Source organism: Metopolophium dirhodum, chromosome 3 (genome assembly GCF_019925205.1).
Source record: "Metopolophium dirhodum isolate CAU chromosome 3, ASM1992520v1, whole genome shotgun sequence".
Taxonomy (NCBI): Eukaryota; Metazoa; Arthropoda; class Insecta; order Hemiptera; family Aphididae; genus Metopolophium; species Metopolophium dirhodum.
Window position 1 is genome coordinate 30,043,076 of NC_083562.1, and position 22,551 is coordinate 30,065,626.

Here is a 22,551-nt window from a genome sequence, read left to right on the forward strand (position 1 = left end):
GGGGGAGGTCCAACTGAATTATATAAGTAGTTAATTTTTTTTCTAATTTTTAATACAAAAAAAATGAATACATTAAATATTGCCAACTGCAGGTTAGCTTGATAAAAAAATAACTATTTTGTGCCTTAGTATGTTACTGATAAATTTTATACGAGACCCCTCTATTATACAGGGTGATTTATTAAGCGTAAAACACTCATTATCTCAAAAAGTATTAATGTTTTTGAAAATATTTTTTTACATAGTTTCAAGTTGTTAAAAAAACCATTCCACTCCGCCCATCTAAACTTTAAATGCTTAAACCTCATAGACTACTCGCCCTAAATTAGATTTTTATGAATCAAAATACTTAGAAAAATATTCTGCTTTGGAATATGATTTAAAACTCTATGCTGTCATTCAAATAAATAAAAAAACTTAAAAAAATATATAGATAAAAATATAATTTTTTAATAAAAACATGATTTTTTTAACAACTTGAAACTGTGTAAAAAAATATTTTCAAAAACATTAATACTTTTTGAAAGAATGAGTGTTTTATGCTTTATGAATCACCCTGTAGATTTGCTGACTTTATTTGAATCCTTAAATCGACCACTGATAGTTGTTATCAAAATAAAAATGAAAATGAAAGTTCACAAAATGTACTAAAATTGTATATCACTAGTTTTACCCCATTTACAAAAAATATGTATATAAAAATAATGTTATATAATATAATTATTTAGTTTTTTGTTTTTTAACAACTTTAATTTTATTTTTATGTTTCTCTTGTAACATTCTAATATGTTTTCCAGATCTTTTTCTTTTTTTTATAACTGGGTCTTCTGGTTCTGGTTTACGACACATAACAGATCCTGGTCTTTTTACAAGTTCCACAATTGACTCACTAAAATAAAATGATTTATTATTAAAGTTTAAAAACCATCTTAAGTTAGGTTTAGTGATTTAGTATTTATGTACATTTACCTTTGGCTATTTTCTAATATATTATTATTTAAACATTCAGGTTGTTCAAAATTTGGTAGCCATTGGGTTTCAGACATTTTTGATTGATTCAGTAGAGGTGTAAAATTTTGACAGGACAGTGAAAATGATTTGTTCAACGATTTGGTAAGTATCCACACTCTGCTGACCATAGCAAGGGCAATATTCATTTCTAACCAACATTGACCATTCTGGAAGACTTTCACTATCAATTGAGCTGTACCTTCACTGAACTGCTGTAGTTGATTGATTAGATTTAATGCTGGTAAAATACGAGCACCAGCCCACTGAGAAGCTTGTTTTATGGGCATACCATTATCAAATATAGCCTCGGAGATGTTTAGTTGATGGAGTTTTTTTATAGAAACACTAATCTAAATTAATACAAAATACATTGAATAATAATTAACTTTATACCTAACTAGTGTTTTTTTTTGAGACAACTGATAATTACTTGTTTGAGGCGTCTAAAAAGTTTCTCTCCTCTAAATTTTTTCTTTACTTTACAGCACATTCTTGAAATTAGAGCACCTTCATCAAATAATTTTTTTAACGCAGTGGCTACTCTCACGTCCAACGCGGAAGTCATTTAGTTAGTTAAGTAATAAAATAAAATATTTAATTTACGAATTTCCGTTGAAAGATGTCTTTAATCGCGGTCGAAACACTCAAAACCACGGACTAAGATAAGACAGAACAGTTTTGATAAGAGTATTTTAAATAATTTGTAATCGCGAAACAACATTACCACGAGGCCGATCTGGTAAAATTAAAAATATCAAGAGATGGCGTTGTGCAGCGTATGCCGCCGTCGCGGCAGGCCAAATCCATGCCCACCGTCTTCGCGTAGTAATCGCTGTAGCGGTAAGCCCAACGGTCTAAGATTGTTAGCCGCATGACAAATTAAATTAAATTGTTCATGTTTAGCCGGTACCGTACATCAGAATTCTGATTTCTGATGACTGACGTCAGTATTTCACGGACAGTCGTAACTCGTTTCAAACGTTTCACGTCAATGCACTACAAAATTCAGTGTGCATAGGCGCAACTAAAACGTGGGGTGCTATAATATTGATGGTATTTCACTATAATAATGGTAGTTTAACCTAATAAAACAAGGGATGCTAAATTTGAACCTGAGGGTGCTAAAGACCCTTTTGCACCTCCCTAGTTGCGCTTATGACAATGTTGAACGTTGCGTAAATTGTCGCCCATGTATTTCTTATTTACTAGCATGCGGTTCGCTGGCTCCAAATAAAAAATAAAAACTTCATCTCAATGGCAATTAGCTGGCTCCTAGCTCACGTCAAGTCGCGACCTATTTATTAACTAAAGTTCCTATTTGCTTAAAAATATTAACCAATAAATAAAGCATACAAATTATTAGACACCACAACTCGATTTGTATTTCTAACCCAATTACTTTTTAAAATAGATATAAAATAAAGATTTCATAACGATTAAAAATTTTTTTAGTAAATTTGTCACGTTGTAACTTATAAGTGACCTGGAGTACTTTTCGTAAGATCATTTTTTTGGCTTATAGTATAAATGTCCTAAGTTAAAAACGACTAGTTTTCAGGAAGATTTAACAAAACATTGAAAAATCATTCAAAATCTTTGACAATAATGTCTGAGCTGATAATTTAATTTAATAAATGTCAATTTCTTACTTAAGACATTTATACCATACACCAAAGATTTAATCTCCTAAATATACATAATAGTAACATTTTAATTATTTTTGATTAGTAAATATTAATGTATTTACTTATTTATTTTTTCACATAATACATAGAGGCTCAAGGAGTCGGCGACATAGGCCCACGCCTAGGGGGGCACTTAAGCAGCACTTTAGTAAGAGATCAAAATTATCCTCTCAAAGAAAACAGATTGTTATTATTGATATTGACAAACATAAGAATAAAGTATTAGTATTCACTATTCACTATTCAGTAATAATTATAACAACAACACATTCCATAGCAAGTAAAAAATAAAATAAATTACGTTGAATAATTCTAACCATCCTAAAAATAATAAATTGTAATAATTAATCTTATAAGACAAGCCTAGTAAATGTAATACGGTTTGAAAAAAAAAAAAGTTATAAAAGAAATTATATTTTATTCCTAATGCTCAACTGTTATTATAATAATGTTAAAGCAAATAGAAAAACAATTTTTGCAATAATAAAAAAATAAACTACTTCTTCTTTTTACCCCTGCCACTACCACCACTATTTTTGATTTTCTTATCAGGAGCTGGCGATGCTGCTTTTTTACTAGCTTTTTTCTTTACCTAGACATAGAGTACTTTAAATAATGATCATCACAAATATTTAAAATATAATATATATATATTGTTTATATATACGCACAATTGAAATTAAGGCATCATTTGCAATATCTTCTTCTTCTTCATCACTAATATTATCATCTATCTCATGTTCATCTACCAAACCTTCAACATCATCTACAGCTTTTTTATTCTTTTTTGTTACATTGAATGTTGGTGCACTTTTATTGTATGCTCTAGTAAATGCACTTTTCACTTTAGCTGGGATGTCAGACATTAGATCTTTATGGCCAGGCCACGAAGATAGTTCATTAAGAGATTCCACGTCATCTTTAACCAGATGATAATGATTCATAAAATCTAAAGATTTATGAACACCGTCACTGCCTTCATCAATAAGAGGTTTGAGAATCTTATTTCTTAGAGTGGTTAAGTAATCAAGATTTATTGCTTCTTTACTTGCAGATAATCTAAATTATTTATTTAATAGTTTAGTATATTTCTTTATAACAAATTATAGTTTAATAAATACCCAGTCACATACCTTATTCTCGTATGAATTTGTAATTCTTGTAAAAGTCTGTTCATTTTGTTTCCCTTGGAAAATTTCCCTAGCCAAGCAGGGAAATTAATTTGTTTACTCACATGACCTCTCAGAAATTCTCCAGGGCAATAACTAGAAAATATAGCCTAATCCAAAATATAAATACTTATTAAATTTAATTATTTTAAAAGCATTCACTTAAGAAATTTCATTTAAAAGCATTTTCATGACAAATACTTTAAAACATTTCTAATCAAAAAATTAAAGAAATTTTTTATAGTTTTATTATTTTTACAAGAACAAAATGGTGTTTTTCAATTAAATCTTTATATTTTTATCTGTTAAATTAGTAAAACTAGTGAAATGTAATTACTTGTGCAGGCAGTAAGCTCCAGTTATTGGTAGATCTAATTTTTGCACTAACTATGTCTCCTATTCGTATACTGTCAGCCGCTAATGAATAACGTTCAAATGTTTTCCATTTAGAACCTCTAAAAAAATTTAACCAATTAAATAAAGAAAAATGTTTATTTAAAAACAAATTTACTCGACATTATGAGGAACGGCAGCTAAATAATTTTCTTGAACAAATAATGGAGATATGTTATAATCATAAAAGAAAAGGTCACATTTATCAGTAATGTTCATTGATTTGTGTTCTTCAGCAGAAAAAACTTTTCGCACAACATCCCATGGACCCTAGAACAAAATTATTATACAAAAATATGAGCAAGTGAAAAGAAATATCAATAATACATTACCATTTTAATGTATTTTTTGTTTATGTTTAAATTATCTTTTCCAGCAGCGACAACTGACAAATGATTGAGTGTTAATCTAATATCATTATCTGTACTAGCAATAATTGAAGATAAAGTGTCTGGAGAAATTTTTAATTTTTCTTTGTAACATATACTCATCATAGCAGCCTAAAATGATATACTATAAGTACCAAAACACTTGAATATTAAAATTAAGAAGTACTCATACTTTAATCTGTTCCAATTTTGGTTTATGAAATCGTAGATCAAAACAATAGTTAGATAATGTACGTATTTTTGGATGATTCCGATCATTACACATACATATAACTGGGCATTTAGCATTTTTAATTAAAATAATTAACTCTTGTACACCACCTCGATCTTCATTTCCTGCCATACCGTCAACTTCATCCATTAATAGTGCATGCTTTTTAGTCACAGATTTTCCACCCAAAAAAGGACTCAAAGAAGTTGAAGATAAAAGTTCAGACACATTATTTTGTAATTGTTTCTTGGATCTTGTATCAGAAGCATTAAATTCTACAATATCAAAACCCAGCTCTTTACAAACTAAATGTGCTGTTGTTGTTTTTCCTAAAACCAAATTATTAACAATATTGTGTAATTAAATCCTATATTTTATTACAAACACTTACCTACACCAGGAGAACCAGAAAGTAGAGCAGCTTTGAAAAAAGCTCCATTATCATCTTTTGCCCAAGGACCTATCAAAACGCATTGATACATTTTGTTGCCATACATTTTTCTTAACAAACTAATAATTATAATATTTGTTATCAAACTTACTTGGTCTAGTTAATTTTTTATTGACTCCTACTCCATGGTTTGAATACCAGGATTTTAACCAATTTACCAGTTTATTAACATTACTTTTTTCGCCTGTTTGACCAATAATTTGTTTTAACGTTAATGGTTTATACTTTTCCACCCAAAGTTTTGATTCAATATTGTCTGTAGGGATAGTAGACTTAACAGACTGCAAAGGAGATGATTCTGTTGTATATCCACTTTCCTAAATGTTAATTAAAATAATAAATTATGTAATACAAAATATAAATAAATAAATAATAATATTACATACTTGAGTATCAGGAGAATCTACTGAACTAATTTTAATTTTTTTGTTTTCTGGTGTTTTAGTAGGTGACATTTTTCTTTTAGAACCTGATTTACCAATTATATTTTCATCGTCAAAATTTAGTTTTTTTTTTGGAGATTCAATGTTGATCTTAATTGTTTTGTTTTCAAGTCCCAATTTTCTTGGTGATTCTGATGGGCTTTTTGTTTTTTGAGGTATTAGTGTGGATTGTACTGTCTTTCTTGGAGATGAATTAGGAGTTGAATTAGAGTTAGATGATGATTTGGGTGTTGCAAGAATATGTCTCTTATTAGCTGGTGATACCGAGGGTGTCCTGAAAGTATCATATTTAGCTGGCGAGTTTTTTGGTGTGATTTGATTCGATTTAGCTGGAGATTTTTTGGGAGATATAGGAATATCATTTGATTTTGAGTCATTGAGTTGTTTTTCAATGTTGTCTAATTCTCCCCATTCAAAATCAAAATCTTGTTCAAGCAGATCAACCTAAATAATAATAAATACATTAAATTAATTTTTTTTTTCAATATAATTACTTTTATTAAACAAAATATAATAAAATACTTAATTTTATTTAACTCAAGCATGAATATTTAAGCTATAAGTAATAATATATAACAAATTAATCATGTTGTTAGGAAAATACTTAAAAACAAATATACCTATATACAATAAAATATGTCAATATATATAAATAATAGTAAAATCAATAAAAAGTAAATTAAATAAGTTTTAAGCTCAAAAGAAGAAAATAAAACAACAGTTGATATCATATACTATCAAATAGCCAATCTATTAACACAAAATATGTCAATGTTTTTATGTTGTAAAATAAAACTGTAGATGAAGATTACCATGCATGAATATGCATGGTGTTGTACAACATTATTTCAAAGTATTTTAACAGACTCTATTACAGTAGTACTTACACGTCATACATAAATTAAAATATTTTAAAAATTCTCATATAATAATACTCACTTGGGTTTTTTTTTTTTGTTTTATCACATTGATGGTGCTTTGTTTTACTGGTTCTGAACCAAAAACATCAGCTGGGTTTATAAGTTTTCGTTTTTCAGCTAATTTTTTTTTCGGTTTATCTGCAGCTGGTGTCGGAGGTACTACATCATCTTCATCATCACTTGATAATACATGCCGTTTTTTTGATGATTTTCCTTTCTGATGTGGTGATATTGAATTATGTAAGTCTTTTTTTTTGGTACTCCCATCAGTTTTTACAAAATATGATCTTATATCCTTTAAAATTAAATTAATTCTTATGTACTTTGTTGTACCAACATTGATGAACAATGAAGTTTCAATTTTAAAAAATTACGGAAAATTTGAAACACAATCAATAATTTCTGTTCATAACGTTTATTGTATTAAGAAAAAAAAAAATGTATATTTGCCATTCATGATATGACTATACTTACTTTAGGCATTTTGTCTGAAACAGATATTATGAGCACAGACAACAATAATAACGAGTGAGTAAAGTCACGAATATCTATTATCTATATGGAGATGCTGTAGATAATTTAAACTATTAGAAATTCGAAGGCATCAGAGAAAGAGTTATGAACAAGGAAATCTTGAGGAACATCAAACGTTAAACATTGAACCGCCAAAACACCATTATTATTTTTTAATATTTAAAATTGCATATCATTTGTATCAATGGGTAAATAATCACGATAATAATAATATAACCACAGATCAAGCCAATATCGTAGACCTAGGTAGTTGAACCAGTTCCAACTTCATGGTATCATGGTAACCTGTGCTAAGAATGTATAAACACTCTGGTATACTATAAAGTATAAGCTTACCGTGTATACCAACCAATCACAGAAAGGTATATTTATGCACGTACACGTACACGCATTTTGTGGAAACCCACCTTCAACCATTAACCATTATCACGAATCACGATGAAAACGCGGCCCGCTGCAGCTCCGATATAAACCAATGCATTATTAATTCTACGGAATACGTCGTGTATAGCCCCGGCCTTAAATCGTGGTTTGGGCCATGACAAAATAGACGGAGCGTGCCTTATCGGCGTGAATGGGTGGTGCGGTCACGGCAAACTACGTTCAGTGATGTATTATTACAATAGAGTCGATGAGGAAATTTCATAGCGGAAAACGTTTTGTAGAGCAAACGCCAACGTTTGAAACGTTGAAAAGGTGGAAATTCGTGAGCGCTTGGTTTAAGTATAAACAAAGTCAACCACGGTTCTGGTTACTAAACAGACCAAACGCTGGATCATGGCGTTTGCAACGTTTGCCGCTACAAATTTTTCTCAATATTACGAAAAAGTTGAAATCAAAAACAAGACTAGTTATTAGCATGATTTAAGATAGATATTTATAGATATTATATATAGTTTGTCTTAAATCGTGGGCATTATAACTTATGCAAGGGTAGGTGTTACGAGCTTGTGCGTGTTATCGCCTATCGGGCGTCTATGTTTATAATCGTGGTTTGTGCCATGTTATCACGCTCCTAATCTATTATCAATGCGATTTATGTTTACCATCTTAAATCGTGGATTTATCGGAATAAAATATTAGACCATAAACAAAAATTGAATCAAACGGAACTACGGAATATGGAAAACAATACTTTAAAACCAAGCCTTAATTCAAAGCCCGAGGTAAATAAGTGAATAACGAAAGTCGCAATCTTTTTGGATAATGTTTTCTGGTTTGAAATGTTCAATACGCAACTGCATCAACAAAAGCTGATCTTGAAAAATATAAAATCATTCGGTTTATGTCATTATGTGCATGGTTATTAACTCGTTACAATCATGACGGTGAATTTAAACGTTTCTCCCAAAGTGTTCCAAGCACTGCTTAACGTCGATATACTAGAACTATGCAAATTGTCCGCAAAAGACATCCGTCCAGTATTACCATGTCTGGTTCGGATGAGTTTAATATCATCGGCAGACAACATGGCAGATTATGCCGATGGCAAGAAGGACGTACTCACATTGTTGTCGGGAATAGAACTAGTCAATTCCATTGTTGCACTGTTGTCGATAGATTTTCACTCGTTAGAAATAGATGTTAAAAAAGAACAAATATTAAGGTAAAGTTAAAATGTCAATTTACACAAAACACAATTTTGTTTAATATTTTAACTGTATATTTTTTTAAGACAAAAGTTGGGCAGTACGCAAGCTGACAGCGTTCTTATACATTCGTTACAAAATCCATTGTCCCTGGAATTTGAGAGAAGTGATTCTACTCGGAGGCTGAGACTTGTGTTGAGTGAAATTCTTTATATTTCTTCACAGGTATAGCAATTAAAATAATAAACAAATGTAAAATGGTAATTATTGTTTGACTTCCATCATATTAAGATTCAAGAACACCGTGAAAAGCAGCATACTGTACAAACTTCAATAAATTCAGAATTTTATATTAAGCAGTCAGATTTATTTGATTACCCAGTTTACATACCAGAAGTTTGTGACGTATTAAATATTGCTCTTTCTGAATTACCAGCTATACTTACGGTTCAAGACATTGCAGAAGTGTTGCTTCATGTTAAACATGGTCCAGTTTTCATTTGTTGGATTGTAGCTAATTTTCCAGATTGTTTTTATGATGGTAAGACACAAATAAATCTGTTTAAAACTAATATAATTAACTATGAAATGTTTGTAGTTTGTACAAGTTTAATACAAAATTCAGAAAGATATGAAGAAGAAAATGGTGGTAGTCGCATTCGAATGGAAGTCTTAACTCAGTTAAGTGCAATGTATCCACCTGCTGCACTTGTGATTCGTGCTAAATGTGTAAGCACATCTTTTTAAACTAATGATTGATTGCTTCTGAACTTCTGTTTTTTTTTAAAGAGTACTTCCAAGTTGGCGCGATTACTTTTATTGTTATTTTAAAACACAATTATTAACTTAAATTGTGTTAAAATACAATTCTATGTTATCTTACTCACTTAGGCATCCTCATGATAGATGAGGGGTTCTTAAGAACCTTAAGTTCACACCAATTTTTTAAAAAAAATTTTACCTTTTAAGAAGTTTATAACTTGCTTTAAATTAAAATATCAAAAATTAACTTTTCAATGTGCCTTAGATAATATTAATATCTAGATATATAAATATTTTTACCTTTAAATTTGATGATATGTGAATTCACTCTGATATTAAAAGTAAAATGGATTCTTCTAAACGTTAAAATATATTCCATGTTATACGCTAGTAAGACAATGAAAATAAATGCGGGTATAATGTCCTCTTTATCTTTAAGCCAATGTCACTTATATTGTAATAAGTTACACAGATACAACATTATGTTTTAGTCAGTAAATCACTGTTGATAATTTATACATAATATTATTCTGCTTAGATATGATCCAAAATAACATTTTCTCTCTAAACAATTGATAATTATTAATTATTAATTAATTTTTTTAACAAGATACCGCGTTAAACTACTTTTTGTAATTTACACCATTCAACTATGTTGCTTGATCCCGTACAAATGATTTTTCAAATGTTTGTTATAAAAATGAAATTTTGACCATTTACTTACGTCCTTTTGCCTATTGGGGTTTATGTGCTAAACATTTATGAAAATAAATAACTTCTACTGTCTGCTTTCTTAAATATTTCTTTTATGTTTTTTTATGACGAATAGGTTGAACTTAGTAAAATGCCTGCATTGACTATCATGTTGACATTGGAAAATAAATTTTACAAAGTTTCATATCCAAATAATGTACAAATATCAAGTAATAATGATCTTGTGACATTCATTTCTGGCTTATTACTTGGAAACGACCAACAGGCTAGAAGTTGGTTTTCTCTTTTCATTCGACAAAAAGTGAGTATATTAATATTAATTGATTAAAAATATATATGATACTATAAATCTTTTATTTAGAGAACAAAAGATTCTGTAAATTTTGCTGTTCAAAATATGCGGGATGAGTTATTATTACAATTACAAAACTTATTGAAGAATGTTAAAGACAACATTTTACCCAACTCAAGTGTAGTAGAATCTAGTGTACTACTCAGACTTTATTGTGCATTGAAAGGAATTGCCGGTATCAAGTATGTTTAATTAAGCTACAGTTTTAAAAATATATCAAATTATATTAATTTTGAAATAATTTTCTTTGGCAGATTTCAGGAAGAAGAAATCACTTCTCTTGTGTCCTTAGCTACGTGTTACCCACCCTCTACACCTGAAGGTGTTAGGTTTGTTACAATTTCATTGTGTATAATGATATGCTGCAACACTCTACTCGCTAGTTCAGAAAATGAAGCTAAATGTGTGCAGTGGTTAAAGAGATTAGCAGGAAGCGAGTCTCCTTTTTTTGGAAAGTAATATTTTATTATTTACGCTTTAAGTGGCATGCATTAATTCAGAATTCTACATACCTTAAAATGTTATTAACACATGTTATTTAAAACATTTACGTTAGGCCAACTGACACAACTGCAAGTTTTGGAGAAATGTTACTCCTGATGGCTATACATTTCCATAGTAGCCAGTTAACATGGATATGCGATCATATGTGCAATACATTAGGAATGAGAATAAACATCAGACAAAGTACAATGGGCAAAATGAAACAAATTTTCACCCAAGATGTATTTCCTGAACAAGTAAGCATTTAACATACCTTTGGTACTTATTAATATTTCATCTAAAATTCTATAATTTTTTATTTCAATGTTAGGTTGTAGCTTCTAGAAGTGTTAATATACCTGTCACACCAAATTTAAATGCCAACATGTCTGGATTTTTACCGATTCACTGTGTTTTACAGTTACTAAAAAGCCAAGCTTTTACTAAACATCGTGTTAACATTAAAACATGGATATACAAGTATGCACGCTATAGAATTTACCTAATAATTGAAACAAACCAATATTAATTATTTTGTTTTCTAGCCAAATTTGTGCAAGTGTTTCACCATTACATCCATTATTACCTTCTTTAATTGAAGCTTATGTTACTTCTATATTAGTGGTACCCAATAAAGCTACTCAAGAATTAGCTGTTAATCAGCCGATTACAGAAGAAGACATTTTAAAAGTTTTTGGTGATAAGGTATTAGACCAAACTGGTAATGAGTCTTTTACAGCCCATCTTCTATTGCTGTATTATTTACTTTTATACGAGGAGAACAGTATGTCTTTGGCTTCTCAGCCCAATAGATTACAATTAGTTGGACTAGTCAGGTACAAAACTGAATTTTTGGCTGACATCCCCATTCGGTATATAGTCCAACAAGCGGAAAAAGAACATCCATATTCTAGTTTGTTTTCTACTTTATTAAGACTTTTGGCTACACATTTCCCTCATTTGTCTCTAGTGGACGACTGGATGGAAGATACAACATCAGAAAGTCAATTTGTATTGCAACACAAAGCTAAAAACATAACTACAGAAATGATAGAGAGCGGTATTGTAAAATAATTTATTTTTAATGAAGAACTTGATTTTTAAATTGAACACGGTTTTAGGTTTAAGCATGATGGTTGAACGTCCTGAAAGAGCTGGAATCGTATTGAAAAGATTGTATGCGGAACGTCCAATTAAAATTTGGCCATTTGCACCTACCATATTAAAATTCCTACCAAACACTTTAGATTCTAATGTTTCTAGGTATATTCAAGGTAAATTATTGTTGATTATAATGAATTTAAGAAGAATAATGAGTGGTCTGGCCGAGTAGTATAAGGTTGCCATTCTAATGTGCACTAAACCAGGCCTTAAGGCATAATCCCTGTCAAAAGTGCCCTTCACAAATAAAATAAAGAATAGTATTAAATAATTTTTATTTTCAGAACTATACAAAAAAGTGTGGTTAAGACTTAATACAGTCTTGCCTCGTAGTTTGTGGGCACTTACTATTAAGGCTTTACAACATAACAATGGAGTAAGTGCATTGAAAGAGGAAAATTTAATTCAGGATCCTTTACAAGTTTTGCAATGTGATGCCAGAGTTTATAGGTAAAATATAAATTAAGTTTTACTATAATTGTTTAATAATTGTCATTTATTCAGGTGTCCAACAGTTTTGAGTATTGTAATCCGAGTATTGCAATCATCATTAGCAGCTTCAAGAAGTCATTTATCTCGTCTAGTCAATCAAAAATTATTTGCAACTGGACAGTTAACTCAAACTAATAATCGTGAAGAATATAAAAATGTGTTGACAGCTGCACAAGACAGTGCTGCAGTGCAACTTTTATTAGAGGCTTGTTTGGAAACTGAAGATGATCAAGTAAGCTTATTTACTTATACTTTTACTAATAGAAATTCAAATTAAGAAGCAAGTCGACTAGTGTGCTTGGTCTTGTCTTTATTACACAATAAATAGATGCATACATAATAATATAACATGGTAGCCACCCGGATAGCATTAGCCTATTTTGAATAGAATATACTCTTGTTAATTTCAGTCATTTAAATTTATTGACAGTAACTTAATTGATAATTTCAAAATTATATGCATTAACTAAACTATAAATTCTTATAAATATTTAAGTGTTCAAAATGTGTAATTTTAGATTTTGACCAAACCAAGTCTTAAAATAATTTATTTTCTTGTTTTTACATTTAGCAAAAAAAAATTATTTGACTATATTTGGAATCCTTGATTTTAATAGAATCTAAATAACATTTGAGTAAACTAAAATCAGATCTCAGTGTTTGGAAAATTCCAAAATATATTATCAGTTAAAAATTTTAAATATAAGATTTTAATTTTAACTTGTATCAAGTTACCTAGCCTAGGTTAACATTTCTCTTATTGTCTATACTCTTACTGTCAGTGTATTCTGTTTGTACCTAATTCCTTTTTTTAATTTAACTTAAAAATAAGATATCACTGAAAATGTATGAATGATGCTGAGTAATAAAATTATTCCTCCATTTCATATTCAAATAATATGTGATTCTATATTTAAAGAACATTCTTTATGGTAGTATACAGCAATTAACTAATTAAGTTCTTTTATTTATTCCAAAGAAATCATTTTCCAACATGATGACATTGAGAGAAGTACGAGGTGTTGTTTGTTCATTTTTACATCAAATGTTTATTGCAGATCCTCCACTCGCAAAATTAGTTCACTTCCAGGTATCTTTAAATTTTTATTTATTATACAGTACTAAATATATTTTACTATAAGTAATATAAACTATTGTTTTATTAAATTTTTTTTTTATTTTCAGGGTTATCCTAGAGAATTACTTCCGGTTACCTGTCTAGGAATTCCATCCATGCACATTTGTCTAGATTTCATCGCGGAACTTCTCAGTCAACCAGATTTCCAGAAACAGATATTTTCCATTGATCTTATTTCAAATATTTCTCAACAGTATCCATTGCCAAAATCATTAAGCTTAGCACGTTTAGCCATTAATACAATGTACACTTTTCTGTCTGGTAATATCAAAAACATATAATTATGGTCTTATTACATTTTTGAATAATTAAAAACGATCACTGTTTTATTACAGTGTTGACACAAGAAGATCGCCGTGAACTCTATATGCCTACGCTACCAGCATTAGTCAGAATATGTCAGGTATTTCCCACCCTTAGTGAAGACTGTATAACATTTTTAAATCAACTGGGTCGCATGTGCGTGTCAGTTACATCCGTGCGTTCAGATATATTTTTATTGCCTGCTGCAGCCCAAAGGAGTGAAGAAATGGAGGGACCAAAACTCAGAATGCGACGAGTTCCTAAACCAGATATCTTTGACGAACGCACAGATATTGCTGTGGCCAATAAATTATTTGCTCAACAGGTCGAACTAACTGTTAAAGAAATATTACAGAATTGTTTGGAAAACAATGCAAGTGCTTAACAAATATAGATGTCTTCATAACAATATTAATAAAAAATATATAGTTCAAATAAAATTAATGTAATAAAAAACATTTATGTGTACCTAATGAAAATCGTCAGCTCTATAGCAACACGTGCATATAATTTTAAATTCTGAGCTTAGCGATGAAAATATTGGTTTGATAATATGTATTAAAAAAATAAAAATGTTTGTGTGTGCGACACACTCATAGCAATTTTATCATTGAGTGTGATTTTAGGGAACGCATGGATTTAGTTCGTTATTTGGAGGGAGGGCACTCGACAAAATAATAGAACGTTTTTTGTAAATTAAAATAGATATTAAAATGTTTTGAGACAATATTTAGACAAATGTGTATGTAAAATTGTGTTCTCTATTAATTATGTAATGGGTAATTTTACTCTAAGATTACTCAAAAATAAAAAATAAATTATTTTGCAAGAATGCGTTTTTATTAATGTTACATGTGGACCAGAATAAAAATAGACTGTGTATAAGCTATTTATAACATTAATTTATCTATTCACATAATTATATGGTATGTGAGTATTGACTTGATAAGTCAATAACAGCTAGTAACATAATAATTACCGATATATATGTATGAAATTTATTTTGGACATAAATTAATTCAACCAAAACCCACTGTATTAGAAAAATAAATAACTAATAGCAATATTAATATATATTAATATTCTTAGATGTTATGCTGGCTGACCATCTTTGCACCTACTATACAGCAAATCGACTTCCCCGGTTTTTAATATATCGTTTAGTGCATGATTTATAAAACAAAAAATTACTGGTATAATAAAAAGTATAACTATTTATTGATTAATTATTATTATTTACATATTTTTACATTAATATTATTCTTAATATAATATTGTGTCACTTTATGCCGGTTGTATTTTGATCATCATCACTAGTAGAGTCATTTTCACTAACACTGTCCGCAGTATTTTTTTTCTTGGACGTTTTAGATTTTTCTCTTAAAACTTTTTTTCTCTTTAATCTCTTTGCTCTTTTCTTAGCTGTACGCCCTTCAGCCATTTGTTTGTTTTCTAATATTTTTTGACGGTACGCTTCTTCCAAAAGTTCCTTTTTAATAAAATTAAACAAATATTAATACAGGTATCAAATACAAAATTATTTTCTTAAAATGACTTACCTTTTCTGCTTTTACTTGTATGTGTTTTTGTCTAGCATATTCTTTACGTCTTAAGTGCCGATAAACATGAAACTCACCACTGCCAGCTCCAGCACTTGATCCCATAACATTCCTCACAAATTCGGGAACGTGAGGAGATTTTTTGTCAGATCGTGGCTCGGGTATATAAACAGGTTTATCCTAAGCAGGTTTATTGTAATTATATTAGTTCAAGCATTAGTTAAATAATTCTGCAAATAAATATAATCACAATTATAGGCGTATTAACATATTTTTTTTAAACATCATTTGACATATATCAATGATGACATTAGTACATTACTCTTAAATCATATTACTATTTAGTATTTACTACTATCTACCAATACAAATAGCTGAATTTATTGAAAATTAATCAAACCCTCCTCAATGTTATCCAACTTATTATAATTATTAACAGCCAAACAAATATAACTGATCAATTTAACAAGTAGTAAACTTTACTTTAGCCTATAGATATTCAAAAAACATCGTGCATGCACAGGCTGTGATTGCATGTACCAATATTTGACCACAAAGCACAAATTAAAAGTGATTCGAGGTGCATAGGTACACTTGAACCGAGTACTATAATATGTAGTTTGCTGCTGGGTTATTATTGTTGTGAATTTCTCAGAAAATGAAGTACTTAGTACACCCAAGCAGAGTTTACGATAACTGAGTTTCCTTAATAGATTTCTCGCGAAAAGGATACCGGGTAAATAAAAAGTTCTGGGTACCTAGAGCTGAAGTGTTTTAGTCCAACAATAAAACCATTTAGGTTGTACTAACCGGATTTTTCATAAGTCTTTCAAGTTTCAAACGTTGTAAATCCGTAGCATTTTTTACTAGGTTTTTTACTTCAATCGGCTTGGAACTGTCTTTTTCAACTGGCTCTGTCATTTTTACAAACAATTAGTAAAGTTGTAAAACCTTAAATCGACGGACACAAAATGTATAAAATATATGACGGATAGATGTCTTGACTGGGAGTTTTCCACCATAAAACAGTTAAATGAATAAACTAATTATCTAAGCTAAGGTGGGTTTTCATGATTACAATTTACGAGTTGAGAGTTGAGACTATAATATATTATATAAGTACCTTTCAAACAAGGTTTATCCTATAAACCTTGCCTCTCAAAATCCACAAAATTGAAAATACAAACAAATAAAGATAATATCACATTTTAGATAACCGTGATCTATATAGTTTTTAACGTCTTTGGACAATGTCAACGTTATCAAACATAAACAAACATTTTTAAAATTATCATTATTTCATATTTGCTGGTGGAAATCATTCAGAAATAAAAAATAATGAAAAATACTGAATTCAGTGAATTCAGAATTCAAAAATAATCCGTACTTGTGGTTATTACAGTTTGTTTACCGACTTACCATTAAACTAATACAAAGTAATATTAAAGTCATCTCGTCACTCGTAAGTATTTTTTTCAAGTTTAATTTTTCGCTAAAATATAGGTAGGTATGTAAATAAATAATTATTATGGTATGGTGTATGAGTTTATTGTACATCATATTTTTATGTATATCCCTGACCTTTTGGAAAATTACTTAATTTTTCCTAAAAAGTGTAGCCCCTTTGAGACAAAACACAGACTGTTTTTTCCTAATATGATCTACTGATTTTATTGTTTTAACATTTGATAGTGTGCAATTTGAAAATAATCATGTAATACACACCTAATTATTTTATAATATTTTGGTATTAATGTATTATAATACCTACCTATTTTTATTTTTATTTATTTGAACAGTTAAAAATATTCTTTGTATACTTAACTGCTTTAAGTGCAACAAGTAAACAAACAACTTTGATATGTAAATTTAATTAGTTTATAAAAAGCCTATTCACCGTAGTCTATCCAGTAAGGTTTTCAATCAACTAACTTTATAAAGAAATAAAAACAATTATTCCTATTAGCAAATGGTATTAATTTTACTCACTTAGTCTAGGATATTAAGGGAATGTAATTAAAATTGTAAATTTTAATAGTTAAGTTTTATTTATAATATGCAAATAGTTCAACTACCTATGTTTTAACAGAAAATTGTGATCTTGGGTTTTGTACTCAAATGTATATATTACTAAAGTTAGCTTAACATATATAATATGTGGCAAACATATGTAACTATACAGAACATTGAATATTAACAAATATAGTTTGTACATAGTACAATTTTTTGTTTCAGTTATAAAGGTCATCTCTTAATTTCCTGATTTTGATATAATTATTACAATCATAATAACTGTTATTTTTTAATTTAAATACATATTTTTATTATACTTAATGTAATATAGAGAAAAAGGTGAAGAAAAAGAAAACTATATCTTTTGATCTTAGTGGTCTAAACATTCTAAACAATGAAGTATTATGTGATTTATTAAGTACATAATAAAAGGCAATAGCATATCTGAGGAGAAGGGTTGCCCATAGGTTCTCCCCCCCCCCAACCAAAATGTCTTCAACATTTATTATAATTGTAATAATTCTTGTTTTTGTCAAATTTTTAACCAAATATCATAACTTATGTAATATCATTACAATATGCATTTACATATTTTTGCACCCCCTCCTCCCAAAAAAATATCTAGATATGGCCTTGATAAAAAGTTATTATTAAGAGGACTACACCTCCCGTATGTGATGTCTCTGTTTTGCAAAAACTGTTTTACACGTGAAAGAGAATCGATAAAGCTACATTCATAACAAAATTTTCACCACAAAAAGAAGAATTTGGCTGTGAAACATACTTTTTATTTTTTTTCGATATCAAAACTACAAAAAAAGTTTGTAAAACTCAAAAATAATGGATTTTGAAACAATAAGAACTATTTTTGTATTAGTGATATCAAATAAATATAAACAATATTTCACAGATAATGTTTTCAGCAATATTGTGTATCAATTTTGAGTCTTAACTACAACTACGGCCTGAGTGTGTCTATCCGGCGCAAAACAGTTTTTTCTATGTTGTACATTTGTAAGACGGAGACAACACATGCGGGTATAGCGTCCTCTTAAAAGTAAAACATAATTAGGTTTGTATATTTAATATTAGGTACCCTATCTTTGAAATAATATATAATATTTTATTTATTATAGACAAGAGTCAACTAGTGAAATAAATCATGGTTAAAAAAAGGAAAAGTGTACTAAAATCTTCAACACAGGTTGTTGATTCACCAATGAAAGAACCAAGAATTATAAGTAATTAAAAAAATTATATTTTAGTTATTAAATTATATTTAATATAACCTATCTCTATTTTAGGAGGTAATCATTTAGAAAAAGCTCGCAACAGTTTAAATGAAGCTCTTGATGTTATTGCAAAGAAGGAGCAAAACAAAGCCAATGATGTGACCGATAATGATGTATTAATTGTGTAAGTATACATTAACAGTTTTAACACTAAATGGCTACACTAGTGTCTGCAACTGGACGAAGAACAGTCACCATCTGAGGTTATTCTTATATAAGAGAAGTATAAAATAACAATTTCCTTGTATTTTTAGAGAAGAAAATGATACAAATAAGCGAATTAAGATAAATGAATCTAAACAAGAAGTTAAAGATTCGTTGGTATTAAAGTTACGAGATCGCAGCATTGATTTAGCTTCTTTTACCAATAATTCAGCAATGTACTCTATATGCCGAGCTTGGATTAAAAATGACCCATTATCAGCAAGGTTAAAACAAATGTGCTTTATTTTCAAAATTAGAAGATTAATAACCATTTTTTTAAACTTTAGACAAGTAAAAAGTAAAAAATCTGAACAATTGGAACGTTCGCTTAAAATTGATAATGAATCATCTACAATTGAAGATTATGTTTATAAATTGCCACCTCCTAAAAGCAGACCTGAAGATGAGACTGATGTAATTTACAGAATACCTATAAATTTACCAAAGGATGTAGTAACCAAAATGGATATTAAAAATGTAAGTTAATCTGTTGCAATTTATATTTTCCTTTGTTTTTGTTATTAAATATTTATTGATATTGACTTATGATATTATCTATAAACAATTTATAAAAAAAACTTGAATCGCATAATATATATTTTTAAATTATTTATATTACCAAAGGTTAATGAAATATACTTATATTTTCTTTTAAACTTTGTAAAGTACATACAGATGTTTAAATTAAATAATTTACTTTATAGAATATTAAAGAAGTTCCTACTGTTAGTGAATTACTTAATGAGCACAGGAAAAGATGGGTTTGTATACGACAGCAGTGGATTAAATTCAGTAATGAAAATGAATCCCGCTACGCTATGTCTAAAAGCATTTTGAATTCAATGTTAAACAAGTAATTTGTATACTTTATTATTTGTTTTTAATCATTAATATGTCTGTAGCTTGGTTCAAGACAGGCCGATACCTATTACATTTGAGGAATTTGAGATTATTTGACCAATACCATTAACATTTGATTAATATGTTAAAACTTGTGTTAAAACTGCCTAAGTCTGATTCAACTTAGAGTACACTACACCCCCTGCGTCGCCTCCATCTTACAAATGCACAAAATAGTAAATTCTGTGTTCTAAATAATTCATTGAACTCTGTTATGTTTGATATCAAAGTGAATTATTGACCTATTATAAAATATTAAATCAAGAATATTATTTAGTGAATCTCAAAGGTGTTTTTTTATATTTTATAATTTTTTAAATTGCAAATATAAATAAAAAAACTTTGAGATTCACTAGATAAATAATATTCTTACTTCCAAATTTGATAAGAAGTCGATTAACTCTTATAAATACACTATAACAGAGTTAGATGAATTATTCAAAATGTACAATTTGCAATGTTATTAGTTTATAAGACAGAACACATGCATGTGAAGTGTTCTCTTATAATAATTCATTGGCATTTTGAAATCAATCAATAAACTTCATAAATATGAATGCATATTAACATTATGTGCAATTGAATATTATTATTAGGATTTTATAAAAAAGTGTTATCTTAATTTTTAGTAAATGTCAGATATTAATAGTATCTTTTAGTAATGGGTCAAACTGTTCAAATCTAGAACCAAACCCTTAATGTTTGGTTTGGTTCAAAATTCGAACTCCGCATGAAAAAAATTAGAACCAAACTATCAAGCATTTTTTACTGTTCTAAAATCAAACTTCAAATATTTGTCAAACCAGACTTTCTGGCCCCAACAGTTCAAAGATCAAGTATTTGTAAAAAATTTTCAAATTATTTTAAAAAATGTATGACTATTTACTATTTAGAAATAATTAAATTATTAGAGGCCGCGTACCTACCTGCCATTTTAATTTTATCATATTTATTGTAACAGGAAAAATCTATTTTGGTTAAACCCATGGTAATACTCTGATACCGTGACTGTATAGTTGATAAAAAATTGAAAACATGTTTACAATTTTATTTACATTCTATATTTCTATAATAGATAATACAAAAACTCAAAATATAATAAATTGTTATTATGATTTATGGTTGATTTAATTTGCATATGATAAAAATGTTGAGTTCGACTTAAAATAATTCTAGGTACGGTTTGGTTTGGTTCAGTAGAAAATATAAAAGTTTGGTATGGTTCGATTCGAACAAAATAATTTCAAGTTCGGTTTGATTTAAAAAATCAGGGTTCGACCCATCACTAATATTTATGATCTTTCAAGAAAGTGAAAATAAAATCAACACATTCTTTGGTTTCGCAAAATATAAATGTTTCATTAAATAAAGAATGGAAAACAAATTGAGTCATCAAATTCTAAAACTAACCTAAAACCTATAATTTTTATTATTTTTATTTACTTATTTTAAATTTAAATTTCTTAACAATGTTCATTTTTGACATTGGCTCTTCTTGTAACAAGCCACAAGTGTAAATAATAATATAATTATGAAATATCTATAAATAATGATATCTAAAAGCTAAAAGGGTATTTTATTATTGAGCATTTTTAATATTTTATATTTATGATGAATTAGAACTGAATTACATTGTTTAAAATCAATGCATGTAAAAATTGTATTTCTATTTTTGTATTCAATTTTAACTCTATATATTTATGTTATAGGGATAATAATGTTTAGTACATTCAGTATACCAGTCTACAAGAATATAATATTTTTATCAATTTTTCTTTTTAGTTAAGTATTGCATAATGTATTATACAATTATACAACAAAATTAATTTTATAGCATTAAAGATTGTATATTGGAAATTTAACTATATTTATTTTATTCATACATTTAGGTTTTAAGTATTGTCAAGTAACAATATTATTTTACTATGGTTCTTAACTCTTTTAATATTGTAACATATCGAGTAATTTATTAATTATCAACCATTATATTGCAGATGTAAAAAATTACTATAATAAACATTTTTGTTATACATTAATGTGCATATATTATTTAAAATATAAACTTAAGTAATAAAATACATACATAATAACTATATTTAGTACACCTATGGTATTCCTTTGTAAATGGTTTGTATTTTTACATAAATAACAGTAAGTGTTTATGTATAAGTTGATTATAATATCATATTCTAGTATTTTCCCTTTGTACGCAATGATATCATGATTTAAATAATCTATTATAGTAGGTAGGTATAAGTATTTATATGCTATTATAAGTATTATACTATTATTGCAATGCGACATTAATTTGCGTTATAATATGAGATCATGAACGACGGACGTAACTAGGACTCAATAGTTACAGCAGCTGGAATTCTAGAAA

General features: G+C 28.5%; 5 protein-coding genes across 8 annotated transcripts; 2 read left to right on the plus strand and 3 right to left on the minus strand.

Annotated features, from left to right (window-relative positions):
• Positions 1–643: 643 nt before the first annotated feature.
• LOC132941901 (uncharacterized) lies at positions 644–1,773 on the minus strand. Its single transcript, XM_061010131.1, has 3 exons — positions 1,442–1,773; positions 970–1,361; positions 644–889 (listed from the first exon to the last, which is right to left on the minus strand). The coding sequence occupies exons 1-3, from the start codon at positions 1,574–1,576 to the stop codon at positions 721–723; spliced, it is 696 nt and encodes a 231-aa protein (XP_060866114.1). The 5' UTR covers positions 1,577–1,773; the 3' UTR covers positions 644–720.
• Positions 1,774–2,916: 1,143 nt separating this feature from the next.
• On the minus strand, positions 2,917–8,033 carry LOC132940774 (replication factor C subunit 1). 2 transcript variants are annotated; one of them, XM_061008512.1, is made up of 12 exons: positions 7,543–8,033; positions 6,692–6,967; positions 5,696–6,196; positions 5,401–5,626; positions 5,250–5,318; positions 4,820–5,187; positions 4,591–4,758; positions 4,377–4,528; positions 4,203–4,320; positions 3,830–3,975; positions 3,368–3,755; positions 2,917–3,288 (listed from the first exon to the last, which is right to left on the minus strand). In XM_061008512.1, the coding sequence occupies exons 1-12, from the start codon at positions 7,621–7,623 to the stop codon at positions 3,193–3,195; spliced, it is 2,589 nt and encodes an 862-aa protein (XP_060864495.1). In that variant the 5' UTR covers positions 7,624–8,033; the 3' UTR covers positions 2,917–3,192. The 2 variants fall into 2 exon arrangements, with proteins under 2 accessions (XP_060864495.1, XP_060864496.1); XM_061008513.1 differs by lacking the exon at positions 7,543–8,033 and adding an exon at positions 7,147–7,466.
• A 198-nt stretch (positions 8,034–8,231) lies between these two features.
• Positions 8,232–15,032, plus strand: LOC132940773 (integrator complex subunit 2). The gene is made up of 16 exons (XM_061008511.1): positions 8,232–8,812; positions 8,882–9,020; positions 9,087–9,336; positions 9,394–9,524; positions 10,387–10,572; positions 10,633–10,805; positions 10,878–11,078; positions 11,180–11,363; positions 11,438–11,586; positions 11,652–12,166; positions 12,228–12,380; positions 12,552–12,717; positions 12,772–12,991; positions 13,739–13,849; positions 13,945–14,158; positions 14,233–15,032. The coding sequence occupies exons 1-16, from the start codon at positions 8,529–8,531 to the stop codon at positions 14,583–14,585; spliced, it is 3,429 nt and encodes a 1,142-aa protein (XP_060864494.1). The 5' UTR covers positions 8,232–8,528; the 3' UTR covers positions 14,586–15,032.
• Positions 15,033–15,396: 364 nt separating this feature from the next.
• LOC132940777 (PRKR-interacting protein 1 homolog) lies at positions 15,397–16,936 on the minus strand. Its single transcript, XM_061008519.1, has 3 exons — positions 16,570–16,936; positions 15,760–15,939; positions 15,397–15,689 (listed from the first exon to the last, which is right to left on the minus strand). The coding sequence occupies exons 1-3, from the start codon at positions 16,678–16,680 to the stop codon at positions 15,480–15,482; spliced, it is 501 nt and encodes a 166-aa protein (XP_060864502.1). The 5' UTR covers positions 16,681–16,936; the 3' UTR covers positions 15,397–15,479.
• A 134-nt stretch (positions 16,937–17,070) lies between these two features.
• LOC132940776 (protein lin-37 homolog) lies at positions 17,071–22,227 on the plus strand. Of its 3 annotated transcripts, none has more exons than XM_061008517.1 (8): positions 17,073–17,221; positions 18,683–18,844; positions 18,909–19,013; positions 19,077–19,188; positions 19,319–19,492; positions 19,556–19,745; positions 19,973–20,121; positions 21,878–22,227. In XM_061008517.1, exons 3-8 carry the CDS (start codon positions 18,935–18,937, stop codon positions 21,891–21,893), a joined length of 720 nt encoding a protein of 239 aa, XP_060864500.1. In that variant the 5' UTR covers positions 17,073–17,221; positions 18,683–18,844; positions 18,909–18,934; the 3' UTR covers positions 21,894–22,227. The 3 variants fall into 3 exon arrangements, with proteins under 3 accessions (XP_060864499.1, XP_060864500.1, XP_060864501.1); XM_061008518.1 differs by having other exon boundaries at positions 18,696–18,844; XM_061008516.1 differs by lacking the exon at positions 18,683–18,844 and having other exon boundaries at positions 17,071–17,221; positions 21,878–22,224.
• The last annotated feature ends 324 nt before the right edge of the window (positions 22,228–22,551 follow it).